This window comes from Aythya fuligula, chromosome 11 (genome assembly GCF_009819795.1).
Source record: "Aythya fuligula isolate bAytFul2 chromosome 11, bAytFul2.pri, whole genome shotgun sequence".
Lineage (NCBI taxonomy): Eukaryota > Metazoa > Chordata > Aves > Anseriformes > Anatidae > Aythya > Aythya fuligula.
Window position 1 is genome coordinate 12,074,139 of NC_045569.1, and position 18,688 is coordinate 12,092,826.

Here is an 18,688-nt window from a genome sequence, read left to right on the forward strand (position 1 = left end):
ATGGAAAGTTGCTTCAAGCCATGCAGGGACATGTAATGCTTCAAGGTTTTGAGACGCTCCAATAACATTAAAGCCCAATTTTATTATTTTACTTGTAAATTAGTCTTGGACTTCTTAATTTGTACATGAAAACTCTTTAATAGTAAAAGTTTAACAGAAGTATAGCAAAGAGAACAGTATTTATTTCTGTATGAGCCTTAAAGTACAACAAAAGTTCAAATCTGCTACAATGCATTAAATCAGTAGTTTTGATGTCTCAAAATCTGACTTAAATAGCTTAAATTAAGATCATTAAGCCAGTGTAAGGAAAACCTCACATTAATAACTATCCAAATACAGACTGGATCCTAAAATCCACAATTTATTATTTTAACAAGGTAACAGATGCAGCCAGAAATCAGCATTTGGGGAGACCAGCAGTGTCAGCTGCTCATCCTCTTAACAATAAGAAAGCTAGACTTTGCATGGCTCATCAAGGCTCTTTCTTCACCATACAGCCAGCAGGTAAGCATTTTAGTAAAAAGAAACTAGAAGTAACTGAATACAGGCTGACTACATAGTCAGCAAAGGTTGTAGGTCAGCCTTCAGGTGGGCCCCAAAGCTATTAAACATAAATTACATACTGGCCAATACATAGTATTACCTCAGCTCCCCTGTTAGGCATACAAATCAGACCTGCAGACATTTAACATATAGGGACACTAAGAGCAGGTCTTTTTGATGCACCTTTTGCTGTAGTTAATGGTGGTTTATTTTTAAATTTTATTTTAGCTTTTTTTTTTTTCCCCCAAGCACCTTAGAAGGCTGACATTTTGGGACCATTCAGAGAAAGTGCTAATATTGCTAGTTACAGTACCTTCTGTTGGAATGTTTCACATTTGCAGGATATATCTGTCCAAGTTAAGGTTCCAGCAAATCAGAACTAAAAGCTATGCTGTGATATACTGCATCCAGAAAAGATCAAATACTGACATTGGTAATTTCTATGTACTGTTTCTGTATTCTAGTACATTTAATCAATTAGAGGAATATTCCACAACTTGCTTTTGATCCCCCCCCTCTTTTTTTTTTTTTTAAGCTCTAGGAAGTCCTCTAACAAGTGATCTAGACATGTCAGGATCTGAGCAGGAAACATTTCAGACACTTACCACTCTTCAGGTGAACATTTCACTTCAGCCAAGTTTGGACTTGCTGAAAGCCCACACTGTAGTGTGATCTGGCCCATGTAGTTTCCCACTCAGACTTGAAACAGAAATTGCCTGACACCATGTCAGAATACTGAGAAAGCTGAGGCAGCCTCACACTCATTCTCAATTATTTATTATCTTTCTAGGACATGTATCTAACAGTTTTGTAAACTGCACCCTCCTATGTTTCAGCAGGTCACAGAGACCAGATCCTTGTGCTAGGGTGGAAAGACAACTTCATACAGAGCTTATATTCTACTGCTCTTCATATCAGCAAATCTAAGACAGGGTACAGTTATCAAACAGTAGAAAGTTTCACGTTATGGATGGTTTCTTACAAAGAGGTCAGATAGGAGATTCAAATTCCAAGTTAGTTTCAGATATTGCAAAAGATATCAAAACACAAGTCTGCAATATCACTGGAGGTTGAGAAGTTTTCAGATGATCTTCTGCATCCATATTACATGACAGAACAGCTAGGATCCTCATTTTGCTGCAGAAATAAAACAAGACATTAGGCTAATGAACATGCATACTTACTATTTATTACTGGCTAAAGACATCTTACCTACCTTTATAGTACCTTGTAGATTTAATTACTTATTAACAAGCAAAACAGGTTTTCAAGAGTGTCAGCATCTTAACTATACTACATGGTCAGCGGGAAGGAAAATAAGCTTAAGAGTTTGAGTCCATGCAATACCTTCTTTAACAAAAAGCTATTGAACTATTAGTACCCTAGTTCTGAGGCATCAAAACTTAACCAGCATGCAAATTCCCACTACTTTAGAGTAAGAGCAGAAGCAAAAAATGTGGAAAAGCCTTCCTTAAAGCAAAGCATTCTTTGCATCATTTTGCTGCCTGCAAGAAGTTATTTTTTTTTTGGACTAAGCTACCATTATTTCAATATTACCTGTGTAATACAGAAGCATAGATACATAGTGACATACATAAATACATAGTGACACAAGTCTGATAGTAATTCAGCAGATGGAAAGGACATTAATATATGAATAGAAGTAAGAATCCATTCTACTACCATAAGTGGTATACAACTTGATTTTTAACATCGCTGATAAAACAGCAGATTAGAGATGTAAAGAAAAACATTGCTTTTTCTTTCCATCATTGACTGCAGAACAAGCATGTTACTAGTGAATTAAAATGAAGTCTTTAAAATAATGAAGAGGCCCTAATTTGAAGATGAAGCTTGTAGCAGTAACTCTTTAAAGCCTGGTTTCCACCGGTACAGCTTCAGCCATTTTTGTTTATGCTGCATATTAAAAGCTATAACAGCATTATAGACCATTATTCAATAACTTAGTAAACAAGGTCTTACCCTCATTCACAGCACAAGGCTGGAAATATTACAAGAACCTAGTCAGGAGACTTTAATATCTATTAACAGTAAGCAAGATGGTATTATAGTAATAGATATTTACGCAGATTTTCTGTTCTAAAGAAGGACAAGGAGGTAACTAAGTAGTAAACAACTGCCTGTTATGAGATCTCAGAATACTATCTTTCTGAAGAAAGTGTACTTCCAAGTTGTTTTTAGACAGGTATACATATGAAGGCACAGAGGAAATGGTGGCTTTAAGGCCTGCTGCAGTAGATATCAGTCCACCTTGCAACTGTGTGGGATCATTTTTAGCAATGATCTGTGGTAACTCAACGTTCTGCGACAGCAGGAGGCAAAGAATGAATATTTAGCTGGACATTCTATTTACTTTGGTCCTTAGTCTACGCTAAGAAAGGAGACGATGCTATTTCAAGTCAAGAAAATCAACTCAAGTAAAATATAGCCTATACTTTTTCAGTTATGATCAATTTAAAGCCCTTCAGAACACTTCAGCAATTAAAAGACCGGTGTAACAATATCTAATAGTATCAAAGTGCATTAGAAGCATTCAAGATGCTGAACTTTAGACTCATGTGATCAGTCAAAAGCCATTTAGAGAGGCCACAGTCTTTCACAAGGCATTGCAACATGCGAGTTACAGCCAAATGGTTCTAGGTGTATAGAAGCCAAAACATGCTCATTCTATTGATGTATGTTAATTCTGTTAGTGTGATCTGCATCTGTACTTCAGTACCACTTGGAAGTATTGAAGGGCATTTAAGACAGAAACAAGGTTGAGATACTTATTTCACACAGAAAAATAAGAATGATTTCTGGAACCAAGCTGACGCAAATGCCTCAAACTCATGCTTGGGTTTAAGAGGAGCTTAGCCAGTCAACATACCCAGAACTTTAACCTCAGCATTCCCATGCTTTTGAATGGAAGTATTAGCTTTCTTCAGTGTGAATTTAAGTTGCACATGTAAAACAGTGCCTGGACTTGCTCTTAAGTATCAGTTAAGTCACTTCATCCCATAGAAATAAGGTATTTCTAGTTAGTATTTGCATTCTGTTCTTGGGATAATAGCTTGCAAGCTTACTTAGACAGATATTTAGATCAAACAGACATTGAAGAGAGTATTTTTCATCATTTCAGTAATTAGATGCCAGACAGCTAACACTATTTGATCATATTCAACTAATAAGCAAAATATCAATTCCGCTTGTGATGCGAAGCCATGCAAGCTACACCCTACATGGGACAAGAGACTGAAGCACTACTAATGAAGCAAGCTGAGATGACAAGCATGATTCTTACTGATCTCACCTGCTAAAGGATGCTCACAGGAACCACTATCATGAAACCAAACAACATTTCTTTTTTCTTCTTTTGGTCTGACATCAAGAAAAATGGTACAGTTGTAGAATATGGATGGTACTTGGGGAAGAATTTTCATGTAATGAAAAGTGATTGGCCACTGAATAATTCTTTTGAAAGCATGCATTTAAGTTTCAGGCAGCTTACCCGAGATGAAAGCTCTGTTTCACTTTCAGTTACTTCTTCATACTCATCTTGCTCACCACTTTCTTCTCTAGGTACATGCGTTAACTTCCTCTCTGCTTGTTCCTACAACACAATTGAATCACCACCAAGAACACTCAAGTGTCAAGGCACAAACAAGTTTTGTATTAGGACAAAAGAAGCTAGAAACTCACTTACCTCACCTACATCTGTGATGAGAGTAACACCAATATTATACCCACTTCCCCAAGACTTCTGAGACCTCCAGACCAGATCATTAGGACCTGGGCTTACACCAGCAGCTGCACCCCAGATCTGCAACAAGTTCAAAGTGACATTCTGAAGATTCTTATTTGTAGTTCAATTAGAACTCAGAACATATAAAACTTCAAGTACTCTAATACCAAAGATGCCCAGTAATAGAAACTGAAATCCAGATCAAGTTCTTATAAGGATTTTCTTATCTTTCTCTCCATATAAAATAAGGATTTTAGTTCTTTAGGCACTTAGAGCAGGATCAGAAAAATCAGGTAGTAATTTAGTTTCTTTTACTACACAATTCTCCATTGCTATCTAACCTAATGAGAACAAGGGTCTTTAAGCTTTATGAAAACACTACCTACCGTAACTACTTGGCCTGCCTGAAGAGTGAACCATGAAGGGAATTTGTATGTTACATCTGACACACTTTCAAGATGTCTTTTCAACACCCATCCATGTAGTGGCTGATCCTGTGGGATAAGAAATTTCTCTCAGCATTAGAGACCAACACAACATCATACAAGTGCAAGGTACTTTCTATCTTCAAGGTCATTAAGTCCCTCTCCTGTAGTGTGGAAGAATCTATAAGCAATTTTGAGGCTGCCTTCAAATTTCCAGTGAAGTCTCTCATCATTTTCTTAGGGTTAAGCTTAATCCCACAAGTTTAGGCACATCTATTCTTGCCCTCTGTTTAAGAAAGATCATGTTCTTACCCGGGAGATTCTGGTAAATCAAGTTGGTCACACCCATCTTTAAGTCAGACCATATGTATATAAGTATAAGCTATAATATACATAGTGATCTGTGAAAGCTTAAAAGGTAACTCAGGGTGACATAAGTTCCTAAGCTTCCAGTCATAAATTTTGAAGTTCTGATGATTAATTCTAACAATTCTTGATTCACAGACTAAACTAATTATTTAACTGATTAGAGAAGCCCTCTCTACATTGATTAGATGCTAACCTTTTATCTGCTGTAAGCATTTTTAAGCAGCAAATTTTCATCCAGTTTACTAAAACCTTATTTAATTTACCAAGGTTAAGTAGTGCTTCCATTACTGCTACCCTGAGCCTATTGAGAAATACCTGATGGTAGGCTTCTCTATCATGGATGCCAGTGCACCTCCTGCAAAAGCATCTCCCAAACAGCCCTGTGAACAGGACACCTGCAGAACCAGTTGCTCTTCTCTTGACATTAACCAGGCTAGTCGAAGAACAGCTTAGAAGGCCTTCCCTTTTTAAGTAGTTTGACAGTACTTTTCTCCCATCTCATCATTCTTCCCTATTGCCATCTCTCACCAAGGCACAAATCAATTCACAAGCAGTTGTACTTGGTAGTGAAGGCAATGTAGAACTGAATGAGTACACGGACCTACCTCATCAGAGTTGTTTTTAAGCCTGACAAATTTTCCATCTGCATCAATTTCTTCAATAGATATATTTCCTGAAGATGAAGCATGCTGAACAGTCTTAAATCCAGGACTATGTTCTCTCTTTTTGGCTTTCATTTTCCTTTTTTTCCCATGCAGGAACCGTCGCTCTTGACTTGCTTGAGTTGCAGTGCTGTGTGAAGATGCACTAGGTGACAGCTTTAGCCTAGAAAGGAGTGAGTCAGATAACGTTCACTAGAATATCCAATATGTGTATTCCTACAGATACAAGCCCACACAGAACAACTGTACCCCTATAAAATGTGTGCCCTAATGGTTTTCCAAAATTCAATACTCAAGTAGAAATGACAGCACCTAACCCTGATGGATAAGGGAGAAAGAAAAGCTGGTTTAGGCTTGAACACTCTTTGATATAGCTCCGGGATTTAGCACAAAGCTTTGAAAAAGTTTGATTCTAGGGAAGGATGTCTAATGGACCTTTGAACTTTCAGTTGGGTTTCTCATGTTATTTCATCTTAGTACATTGTATGGTAGATGTGGGATATAAACACTATTTATCTACCAGTTATACTTAAAGACCTGAATTGTGGTACTAATTGCACATATAGTATTTGTTTCTTGTCTCTTCCACATTCTGAAGAATATACTGTTAGTGCAGAGATCATGGGTGGAGCAAGTCCTCATCTGAGAATCTTGTCATGGCCTACCTCTGTTCCTCTCCTTCCAGCATCTTTCGGTAGGCATTTATTTCCAGATCTAGAGCCAGTTTCACATCTAAGAGATGCTCATATTCTTCCAACTGTTGTTGTACCTGTTCCTGGGCTTTGGTCATTTCTTTCTCTTTTTCAGCCATACGCCTTCGATGTACATCACGATCATAATCCAGCGCCTCCTGTAGCTCCCTTATTTTGTTTTCCAAAGCAGCATTCTACAATTGAGAGAAAAAAATCAATTAAATTCTAACTGAAATTTAGAGAAGCACATTATTTAGAATTGGGTATTTAATTCTAAGGATATACAAGTGAAGATAGTACCTGGCTTTGATATTGATTAACTTGCAATGTCAGAGTATCAACTCTCAGCTTTGTTTCCATTAGCTCCTCCCGAGCAGCGTTGGCAAAGTCGATATTTCTTGCTGCAGAAAGCTGGGCATTCTCCACCTATGGATAAGTCACTGTTAGTAATGAGTTGCTTATGACCATGTATTTTAAATAAGGACGGAAAACCAAGCGATTTCCAGCTGTTAGGTAAAACATAACTATTTCCAGATATAAGTGTGCAGATACCAATAAGGTCTAGGCCAGAAAGCTTTTCAGGGAGGTTTCCATGAGTTTGACGTGAACGTCAGAAGAAGTCAGCAATAATCAGGTAGGGAGAAGTGCTTGATTAAAATACAAGGCCTTCATACATTTGTAACTGAAGGATAGATACGAAGTAAATGGATTCTCCAGAAGAACAAAGAATGCTTGGAAACTGCTTGTCAAAGCATGAAGCTAGAGGATACTAGGTATGCTTAGAGAACTATTGTTCTTCCCCAGAAGTTCTGTTACTGAAGAGTTCCTGCATCACTGAGCTACTTCTAGAGCAAGTCAATCTTGAAGAAAGAAGTCAATCTTCCAAGAAAGGAAAAAACATGCAGTGAAATAAAGTATAGTCATGTTACTACAAGAAATACAAGGTTTTCCAATAGGAGACCTGAACAGAACTATGTAAGTAAATTCACTCAGTTGGCACGTGGAGGAAGTCAGAGCGTAGAGAAACCCAAAAGAACTATGAAGCAATAAACATGTCTGCTTGAGAGGAGTAGATCATGTGATCCTGCACTGAATATTAAAGACAGCTTAACATACCATTACTGTACACTGCAACCAACCCAGAAATCCCTGGGATCTTACCTACAACAGTGTAAGAAAAGTATTAATTTTACCTGAATGCAAGACTAATATGGGGAAAAAGACTGTACTAAGTGTCAGTAGTACTAAGTTCTACTGTCAAATTTGACACTTTTGAAATTCCACACTAGTTGTAGTTAATTACTCTTAAAATTTACACCTAGAAGCTCTGCACTAAATGCAAGGGCTCCATCAGTTACTTATGGTAGTGTAAATGTAATCATATTAAGGTGCAGAGAATTTTACTGGCTTTTTTTTTTTTTTTTAAAGACTTACTTTTGCATTGAATGTTCGCTCCAGCTCTTCTTTGTATCCTTGAATTTGTTCTTCATGCTGTTTTCTGAGCCCCTGCAGAGCATCCGAGAGCTTGCTCTCAAGTTCTTTCTGACGGCCAGACTCTATTTCTGCAATCCTGGTCTCATGGACTCTTTTTGTCTCCTTGAGTTCCTAGGAGAAAGTTTTTCAGAGAATAAGCAAGCTAAAACAGTTTAATTTGAGATTGTGGATGTACTGGACCAGTTTAGTAAACCATTCAGTACTGAAGCAGTTTTGTCATTGAGTGCATTCATCCTATGTGGAGCTTAAACATTCATCCCTTGAGAGCTAAAGTATTCATCCATTAGGTCAGGTACTTCCACCTCACTAGCTGTGCTGGGTGGCTTGGCTTCCTCATTGCCAACATTGCTTAAACTACTAAATGCAGTAATCTGTATCTAATTTGGAGACTAATTCTTTGAACTAGATGAATTTATCTGCTTTTCTTAACTTAGAAGCACATGTGCATATGCTTCAGCTTCTTTAAGCTGTTACTTCAACTATTCTTGTTTTATTCAAGAACAGCAACTGGGTTAGAGAAATTGGAGTTTTATCACTCAAACCACACAGAGATTCCTTCCAGAAGGAAGTTGGCTTGCATTCACTTTTTTTTTTTTAAGTTGTATGTCATGTACTGACTTCTCATGCAACACTTATCAAAGGTGCTTGGTAACCTTTAAGGAAGTAGGGAACATAAGTTGCTTATTAAGAGAGGTTTGATTTCAATTATTTTAGGCTTCTAGTAAGCACCTGCAATCATTAAGTTCAACTGTAATATATGCACTTTCAGTTACACAAAGTAGTACATTAGTAGTTACCTTTAGAAGTGCATCATGAGAAAGGTCTCTCATATTCCAGGTATCTATTGGTACTATGCCAGTTAACATAGGGCTGTGTACTTTCTTGAAGTCTTCCTAGTTAGGTAGATTTTATTGGCTGATGGACTGTCATAGGTTGACTAAGCTAGTTACCTTTTTAAGGATAACACACACCTTAACATTGCTTTTAAGGGCATCCAGGGGTGGTGGACAATTAAAAATATATATTCTTGTTAATAAGCTAAAACATACGTCTTCGTGAAGGTGCTTCTGGAATGTCATTTGTTCCTGCAATGTTTTCATGTGATTTTCCAGGTCCACCCTTCTCAACACTTCATTGTGAAGATGCTTTTTGGCATCTTCCAGTGACAGCTTCAACTAGAAGAGAAAGACATAGGGATAAGCAAAATAAAGAGATCGCTCCTCCAAACTAAGATGACCATCTTATTACAGGTTATTCAACTTAATTCCTACAGCTATCAGAACGTGTTGCTTAAGTGAAGTTTGACTGTTTAAGGTCTATTTCAGTGGGATCCAGCATGTTTGCAACAAAGAACCCCATTAATCATTACACAGACCATATTTCCAAGAAGGTATGCAGCCCTTCATCCCACCAGCTAGTTTTTAACCACTGTTTTATTTCAAGTGTAGAAAATAGGTTTCTGATGAATCAATTGCAACATCCATACACATTCCTCCCTTCCACATTACTAAGTACTCCAAACTTCTCCCTTACTTTCCACATCACTTGATTGATACTTCACAAGGAGAAAACTCCAACATTGGCTTTACTATGTTGACAAACTCTTAGAAGCTGCCAGTACTGGAGTGTGCCACTTTAACGATACAAGGTTCCTCTAGTTTTCATCTTAAAGACCCTAAAGTACCTCAATAATCATAGTAAAGCATGAAGATACTATGTTGTAATACGCTGATAGAGTAGCAACTCAAACAGCAAAAGAGCCCACACAAGTAGTCACTTCTTAGTTGTTTTAACTAGATTTGAACATAGTAAAGCAGGGTCCATCAAATCCTCTTTCCTACAGAGGCTACAGCAGTTCACATTTCAACTTAGTTCATCATCAGAATAAAAAAAGACAAAACATCATTACGGTCTATGGTCATGGAATAGAATTAAAAGTACTTACAACAGACAGAAGTTCTAACGGACCAACTATTAGCAGCATTTGCTTTCAGCAAGTTTGAAGAAATCTTTTTGTCCACCTGTAATTGTCATAGGTGACAGCCTTTGCCTGCTTTTACATTTAAATCTCAACTAACTAGTTTGGGAAAAGACAAGCAAAAGCTTCAGGAGCAACAGCAAAGTTGAAATTCCAGGAACAAGTCTTACAGTGACTATTTGATCCTTTAATTCATGAAGGTCATTTTCCAAACTTCGGTTCTGATTCAAAGCTGTTGCTAAGTCAGCTTCCTTTGCATTCAGCTGAGCATCAAGGTCTCTCACATGAGCCTGTGCCAGGTTTAAGTCAGCTTCTTTTTTTAAATTCCTGCAAGTGAAAGGTTTACACTCATAAGTTACAGCTGGTGAGGGAGAAAAATTTGCTTTCAGTGTTTACCTTTATGGGGGTTTGCAGTTGAACTAAATCAGAAGAAAGGTTAAGAGTTACGCTGAGAGCACAGGGTAGGCTCTAAGGAACAAACTAGACCCTCAGAGAAGTATAATTTCTTTAACCAGAAAGATTTCTGACCCACTTTCCAGCTCATTGTGTATGAACTCCATGCAGAATCCAGCTATTTTCCACAGCACTACCATCAGGAAGGGAGGGACAGCACCGGTCCCTTCTCCACAGGGAGAAACTAGTCACATTCAGAGCCAGCATTCACTGGACTGCACTGATGTGCCACTGCTAAACTCCTAACACAAAAACCTCCTTTCAGTAGCAAAAAGGCAGCCACCAGCTTCCTGGCAGGGTGCCTGTTGCCACCTCAGTACACCCTTACTGTGGCTGAGAGCTCCACACAGCCTGCCCCCTGCGGGGTGCACACACCTCACAGGGAGGCCACCACAGCACCTGAGGGCACGCAGGCCAGGTTCGAGCAGCTCAAGGCCTGCTTTCCTGAGGCAGGGTGGCAGGTGACTCCGGTCACACATGATGGTGGAGCACTCCCTCCTCTGCAGCTGAAGGAAGAAAGAAGCTCCAGCTGCTGGGGACTCTCCCAATCTGAAAACCAGATGGGGAAGGTCCCCTCACAGCACTGAAGGAGTTCCGGCCCCTGACGGCACTGCCCTAGCACACAGGCCCTGTCAGCCCCGCTGCCTCCTCCAGTCCCCAGCTCCCACCACACAAGTCTCCACACAGACCACCCTGCTCTCACAGCATGGAGAACCTCCTTGTGAGAGTAACTTTTCCCTCAGGAAGAATTGAAAATTCTTCCCTCCTTCATACCTCAGCAGAGTTATGGGGTGAAAGCAGCTTTACCTTCAGAAGGCCATTTCCTTCCTACCACCTTGTGCAAGTGCCCAATTACAGAGCCTTTGGGTACCTTCTGAATGGCCAAGGTAGTTTTTTTAAAAAACAAAAACCAAACAACTGGCACTATAGCAGGGAAGGAATGAGCCCACAGTAAGTTCCTGTCTTTGAGGAAAGAGAGGTGACAATTTCCCAGACTGCTCTAATACCAGGTTAATACTAGCACTTAGTTACACCGGGCAACTTAGACCCAGTTACCTGACCTACACCCAGAGTCCAAGTTCCTCCTCAATACTCATATTTGACATTTTATGGAGTAAGGATTACACTTTATTTTAGCAAAATTTGTTCTGCCAAATGGCTAAGTTGTGATAATTCATACAATGAGTTTTCCAGTTGATAACTGAGCAGACCAGTTGGAGGGAGTCCAAAGTCATTCTACAGGAGTGATGGGCTCTAGAAAGCATAGAATACAGGAAAATATTGGAAAAAAAGTAAGAATTGTTTAGTCTAGAGAAGAGAAAAGTGACAGGAGACATAACAGTCTTTTATGTATGTAAAGACTGCTGCATAGAGGAAGGGAATCTGTTTTCCATGTCTGTTGTGGAAAAGGCAGGAAGTTGTAGGCTTAAATTGCAGGGAGAAATATTTGGGTTAGATGTTAGAGAGGAAGCTAATAGTAGTTCAGAAGTGAAGTACAATGCCTAGGGAGATTCTGGAATCTCCATCATCTGGAATTTGAAAAGGGTTACACAAACATCTGCTAGAAGTAATGCAGGTATGGTTGGTTCTAACACAGGCTGGGGAGTGGGGGGGTGAGAAGGGTGGGGGTGTGGGGCTAGATCAGGTTCTTGCTTGAGGCCTTTTCTAGGCCTGCTGTTCAGACATCTGTTGATTGTCTCTATAATTTGTGACCATGATGCATAAACAAATCTTTGCTAGTAGAGGGTATTTACTCTTTACTGAGAGAGTCTAGGGAAAAAAAGTATTGTAGTAACAATAGAAAGATTGTGTTGTAGTTTTCCCTTACATTTAGTTTTCTTTTTCTAGGTATTAAGTTCACCACCTGGGATCTCTGCTGGTACTTGTACTATTGTAAGTATTGGTTACAATATTAACATGTACATTAATAAATTAAATGTACATTAATAACTACTTACTGACAGTATTGACTATTTCATCTTATTGTAATCTTTTTTGCAATCATTGAAGTATGCACAAGAGTGAAACTCCATTAGTGTTTTTTATATCTATTGTTTGATAGTCCACTTTCTTAACACAGGCCTTGACAAGCAACTTCAGGTTTCCTATATTCTTTCTTGACAACTTTTTTCCAGTAAACTCTGAAGTGAGTCATTTCATCTTTAATAACAGCAATCTATCAAAGTCTGGCTTTGATGCAAAGTGATAACTGAGGTATTGACTATCACATTTCCTATAAATAAGGGTATCACATGCTTGACCTGAGATTTTAGTAAAATTATTTAAGTTCTCCAGGTACATTCAAATCACTTCCGCTTGCTAAGGACACTAACAGTACTCGACAAACTCACTCTTAGCTTTAGATTGCTAGGTTCAGTAGCGAAACACATTAGTTTCTTTCTTCACAAGCAAGTATTATTCTCATCCTTATCTGTAGTGCTACTGTTCTTGCTTTGACCTTCCTCAGTCTGTAAATTCAGCCAACTGATATGCTTAACCACAACTTATTTGCAAAGCATCTTTGGCCTATTTCCAATTACAACTGTTTAAGAAAAAAAGGAATGCAAACATAGTTGATTGTTGCTGAAGGTTTTAAACTCCCCACTAGTGATTAATAAGAGTCAACGGTTAACACTGCTGGGAAGTTATCTAATGACATTCCATCCCATAAGAGTTCCAGGTTATTTAAAGGATATATATAAAGGGCATGATACCCTCAAGGTAGTTTGTTCCAAGTCATCTGAGACATTTGCAGTTAGACAGCCCAGATAAAAAGCACTCAATATTAGAACTTCAGTCTAGTCCTTCCAAAAAGGATGTACTATGCATCCTTCCTCATGGGTTATGAAGTTAACCACTTTAAAGCCTAGTTACTTTAAAGAAATAAATTTGTCCAGAGAATTACATAGCTACCAAGCCTAAAGGTTTATAAACAAAGCTGCTGTGTTATACAAACACAAAGAGCAGCAGAAAAAAATTGGAAATGGCATTAGCCTTCTCTCCTCACTGTCCAATCCAGTGGTTGGTTAGATTTATGAAACAAATTTATGAGCTAAAACACAGCATGAATGAGGCAAGACCAATAACTTCCAAGCAGCTGAAAACAGAAGCTTAAACACTATTTTAATTTCCAAGTAGAATAGCTACATATGTCCTACTGAACCTGTAGAAACCAGTATTTGTTTCACACTAAGTGTTACAAGGAAAAGTTAGTGCGTACAGGTGCTATGATAACAGCTCATAGCAAGATTGCGTATGTTCATGGACATGCAAGTTTGTAGTTGCGTTTGCATTACAATAGAGCATTAAAATAACTAGCAATGCTAGTTACTTGTATATATCCAAACAGAATGTTTGCTGTGTTAACGTTTGTTCCCTGCCCTTCACTACTCATCTCCTACAAGAGGTTTTGATTACACTTACGTTGGACCATCCCCTTGTTTCAGGCCTGAGGAGGCTAGACAACAAGGAGATTCCAGGCACTGGATATACTGCTCATGATGAGACTGTTAAGTCTGAAGTGGCAGGCAGTTCATCCCAGCAATGTGTAAATTAAAATGGAAGAGTAACTAGGACAACCTCTATGCATAGAAGGTAAGTTGCTCTGCTTACAGGACCATCTAGAGGGAAACACAGAGAGAAGGTAGTGCCTGAACTATAAAGCTCAAAAGATGTGAGCAGACTCCATACAGTGACTTACCTCCCCTTCTGCTATAGCTTCCTAGATGCTTACCAGCATTTCTTTAGTGCTTCTTAAACACAGGTGCAGTACCAACCCAGTCAGCTCTGCTTTCAAGCAGGGCTATGCACAGAAAGCCTATCAGGATCCCAAGTTCTACAGGAGCCCCATTCCCATTGCAAGGGAGCTCTGAAGCAGCCCAGCAGTACTGGAGCAGAAGATGCTCACAGCAGTAATCGTACCACACACCTGAGAGACATCCATTAGGGTTTCTCCATACCTATACCATCCACACCTCCAGAGTCTCACCACCACCAAGACCTGGCCACTCTGGTGGCACTGAACCCTCCCTCTCAGAGGCACGGGTCCTGGCAAGCAGCAGCACCTTCTCCTCACCCCACAGGAGAGCCCCAAGCACGAAGGCAGCCTTGGGGGAGTCCCCCACGCTGCAGGGCCCGCTCGGGGCCGGGCAGGAGCGGCGGGACGGCCGGACACCGACCTACTGTGCAGCTGCCGGTGCTCCTGGCCGATCTTGCCCAGCTCCACCTGCAGCGCGGCCCGCTCGATGGCGATATCGTCCAGCACCCGGCGGGCATCGGCCAACTCCGCTTCGTAGCGGAGCCGCAGGCAGCTCAGCTCCCGGTCGCCGCTCTCCTCCTGCTCGGCCAGCCTCTGCTGCAGCACCGATTTGTCGGCCTCCAGCGCCCGCACCCGCTCGATGTAGACGGCCAGGCGGTCATTGAGCTGCTGCAGCTCCTCCTTCTCCTGCAGCCGGCTGAGCGTCGTCGGGCTCAGAGGAGAGCTCAGCGGAGAGGAGGCAGCCCCGCGGCCGGCGGAGCGGCTCGCTCCCACCGGTGTAGAGGACAGGGCCATGGCAGCCTCCACCCGGGCCTCCCTGCTCCCGGGCCTCCCCGCCGCTGTCGCCGCTCCCGGGCCCGCCCCGAAGCCGCCGCGTATAAATAGCAGCCAGCTGCCGCCGGAGAGGGTGGGCAGCTTAAAGGGCTACGGCTGCACCCCCCCGTGCCACCGCTTCGATAATCCACGGATCTAATTTTTTTTTATTATTATTTATTTTTATTTGTTTATTTATTTATTTTTCACACATGCTTCGCTGCCTCTCATCAGCCCAATGATGCCGCTAGGGGTGGGCGGGGAAGGAGTTGTAGGGATGCCCACAGCAGCTCGGTGCTATCGAACAGGCTAAAAGGTCGGGAGTAGCAAAATCCCAGATTGAGGCAGATGCATCGCAGCTGCAGTGAAGCTCGCGCGCCGGCACGCTGCCCTCTCTGCGCTCTGCCTGTTCTGTCTGGTTTTTGCAGTTTGCTCAGCTGATGGAAACAAGCTAGTACCCTCCGCTTGTTTGCTTGTGGGCGATTCTAGCTTTTAGTTTCAGCTGCAGTGGCTGTCAGGCATCCCAGTGCTACAGGGTTTCATATGAAAGCTGAAATAGCGTGTGAAAAGGAGGGAGAGGAATATCATCAAGGCAAACATGAGAAGCAGCCTGCAAAAATATATGCTAATTACATTTTAAAAAATGTCATTGTACAATAAGAAAGATTTTTCAGCACCTGTCATGTGATAGTTACCATTTTTCTTCAATAGCTAATAATTTTATCATTTTCATTTTCACTTACATTTCAGAGAAAAAGTGCTGTACAAATCTTCATGAGTATAAGCATTAGAATCTCCAAACATTCATGTAACTGTAAATTATAGTGCTTGTCGCAGTAGTTGCAAGAAACTTTCCTTAAGAGTTTAGCTTAGATTGGTGTTATTTCATATTTCCTGCCCAGAGGAACAGCCTTTGCCCAAACATACACCATCTAAGCAGTCAGGAAGCATTTTGATTATGTTTAAATTTTATTTATTTATTTATTTATTTATTTATTTATTTATTTATTTATTTTTCTTTTCCCCATCTATGTCCTTGGCCTATATTCTGTGTTATGTTTAGGTGGCTACCTAGCTATGCAAAGTGACACTTCTAAGTTGCTGCCAAGTCCCACAGGTGCCAAAAGTCATTAGATGCTGCATGATCACAGTGGAAGCATCTCATATTCTGTTGCTGCTTACTTCCAGAGTGGTTTCTAGTGAAGCAATAGTCACTGTGCCAGTCTGAGTGTGAGCTGTTCTCCTACAACTGATGCTGTCAGGAGGTAAGCTGTACTTTCAGTCTGCAATGGCTGATCCATGATCTCATGATTCTCAACTTGAATGTTCCTCTTATGCCCTCAGCATCTCTTTGACCTTTACAGTTTTATTGTATACAGGCAGATGAACTCCTACTCTTACAGTCTAAATAGTATCAGTTGCACTCTCCAAAATAGAGCTTTGATGCCTTGACGTCGTCTTAGAGTTCTCTAAAAGAAAAGATGGATTTTATGAAAATTGTAGAGATAAATTCTAACTTCACTTTTTAGGTCCTGAGGCACATGACATGGGAGAGCAACATAGTTGGCCCCAAAATTGTAGCTAGGGATATAGGTTACGTACATCCCTGGATACAAAGTTACACAAAGTAGATGAGGGAATAGAAGAAGATATGGATTTTCATCAAGATTTGGTTCTGAACTTCATTACACATTTGCACAAAAAGCAAAAGACCATTTCAGTGCTACAAGTATATCTAGCAGAGTAATGGCATATGGCCAGGCTGAGCTCCTCTGGTTCTTGTCCTAGCAATAGCATCAGGAAATTCTTTTCTGCAAAGCAGTTCCAGTTTTTCCTATTTTGTTGTAATGAGCACTTGTTTGTTTTTCATTGTCAGTAGAAAGCTCAATTAAAAAAAAAAAAAAAAAAGTATGATTTAAATCTGAGTATGTACCTCCAGGATGAAGATGAGTATGTCCGAGGGTATGCTTAGGCTTTGAAACTTCAGTCCTCTACAAGGAACACTGAGGTTGTATGTCATTGTCACGTTTGATGGTTGCATGACTGGCCAGCTGTTCAAATACAATTGTATGGTTTTGGAACAGAAGCAGAACAAAGAAAGAAATCTGCTATTCTAAGAATATTTTCCTTGCCCGCCAGGGCTTTGTAATAGTGCAAACAAAAACAGCTGAAAGAAACGGTTCAAATATAGTCTGAGCTACTTTTATCTATCTTGCTCTTCACCTACCCTCCCTATGCAAGAACAGATGAAGGCATCTTAAGCAGTGTGAAATAGAAGTCAGTTACTGGTGCTTTTCTTTCCAACATTTTTTTTTTTCTGAAATTTTCTTTGATTAAGACTTTAGTCTGTACTGCTTAGACCACAAATGTAGCTGGGGAATTTCTGCAGAGATAAGCCTGTACCATATTTTCTTACTGTTTCTAATATAAAGATGTCAGGAATATGTTAGGATTATGAAGAGATATCGAAGGTATCTGGAAAAATTGTAGAAAAAGTTTTATATCTCAGATTAAAGCACAGTAAAAGTGTTCTACAAATAATCTATTTTTAAGAATACGTAGATATAGAAAAATGTGACAGTCTTGGTAGCTTCCATAATGTCGGAATTAAGAAAAATAAGATTAAAAAAAAAAAAAAGAGTGGGAGTATTTTGAGTATCCTAATCAGGTTTTGATCTTGAACCGTTAAAACTAAGCGGGGAAAAAAAAATCAATAATACAGTAGTAAAGTGGAAACCAGGAAAACATCAAGTAAACTTTTTGCTATCCTTTCTCTTACATGTCTGCTAACCAGTTCTATCCATGTGTCAACAGTCTGTCAGTATGGGCTCCAAAATGTTGTCAGGGCTCTGAGTACACTCACACGTATTAACAACCCTCGCCAGCCTCAGCTGGGGCCATCCACACCTCTGCCGTGGGTGCAGGAGCTCCATTTAAGATCAGGCCTGGAAGCTGGTCCTTCTTTCAGCTTTGTCATGGTTATGCCTGGCTGTAGCTATTGTCATTTTGGGGACTGGTTTTCTGGTTTGAAGCTGTATTTCAGTTTTTTTTTTTTTTTTTTTTTTTTAAATCTGTTTGAGATTGTCATGGATGTTATCTCCAGCCTTCCTACCCACTTTGCTTAGGAGCAAAATACAGGACAGGGTCCTAGGGGAGGGTACAGTTCCTGGGCTGCTGACCTTGCTATCTGACATGGCTCTCTCTGTTCCAAAGCAGTGTTTTTTTCCTCCTCTTGGAATGGCAAGTTGTTGGTGCAACAAACTGCTACAGACTTTAGTAAGGCCACATCAGTTAACAGAAATAGCACTTCTGTCTAGGTGTTCTCTGTGACTTCCTACAAACTGAGTTCATGTGTGCTTTTCAAGTGTTAAATACTCTTAGTAAGCAGACAGGTCTGACTAGTGTAAAAATATCATGATGTCAAAATGTAGGTATAGGTACAGGAGTCGGCATGGACAACAGAAACTTTCTAGTCTTTCAGTGCTTTTCTTTTTCTGGCAATCATCATTCTCTTTAAATCATGAGTGTCTCTTCCTAAGCATCTTTTGGAAACAAAGCAAGGTGTCACTGGACAGCCTTCAGCCTTTGTAGCAATTCAAGCAGTCTGTGTATGTTATAGCAGTGTTAACTCAAATGGTATTACTCTGATGCATTAAAACATATGAATAAGAACTTTGCCAGGCAGTTTGTTTACAGACAGATGTTGGTGACTCACGCAGGCCTGCAGCTGAAGAAGTCAAATCGAGTCCTGTTAGCC

The 18,688-nt window shown here is 40.1% G+C and overlaps 2 protein-coding genes across 2 annotated transcripts in view; one reads left to right on the forward strand and one right to left on the reverse strand.

Moving 5' to 3' along the window:
• Positions 1–345: 345 nt before the first annotated feature.
• On the reverse strand, positions 346–14,913 carry LOC116493530 (lamin-L(III)-like). The gene is made up of 12 exons (XM_032194992.1): positions 14,540–14,913; positions 10,079–10,235; positions 8,980–9,105; positions 7,871–8,041; positions 6,737–6,862; positions 6,410–6,630; positions 5,688–5,907; positions 4,675–4,782; positions 4,250–4,366; positions 4,055–4,156; positions 3,857–3,924; positions 346–1,680 (listed from the first exon to the last, which is right to left on the reverse strand). The coding sequence occupies exons 1-11, from the start codon at positions 14,911–14,913 to the stop codon at positions 3,886–3,888; spliced, it is 1,761 nt and encodes a 586-aa protein (XP_032050883.1). The 3' UTR covers positions 346–1,680; positions 3,857–3,885.
• ADAMTSL3 (ADAMTS like 3) overlaps positions 13,921–18,688 on the forward strand; it is a 200,689-nt gene continuing 195,921 nt past the window's right edge. The window contains exon 1 of the mRNA XM_032194751.1: positions 13,921–13,955. The gene's annotated coding sequence lies outside the window, so the exon portion shown is untranslated. The remainder of the gene's footprint in view (positions 13,956–18,688) is intronic.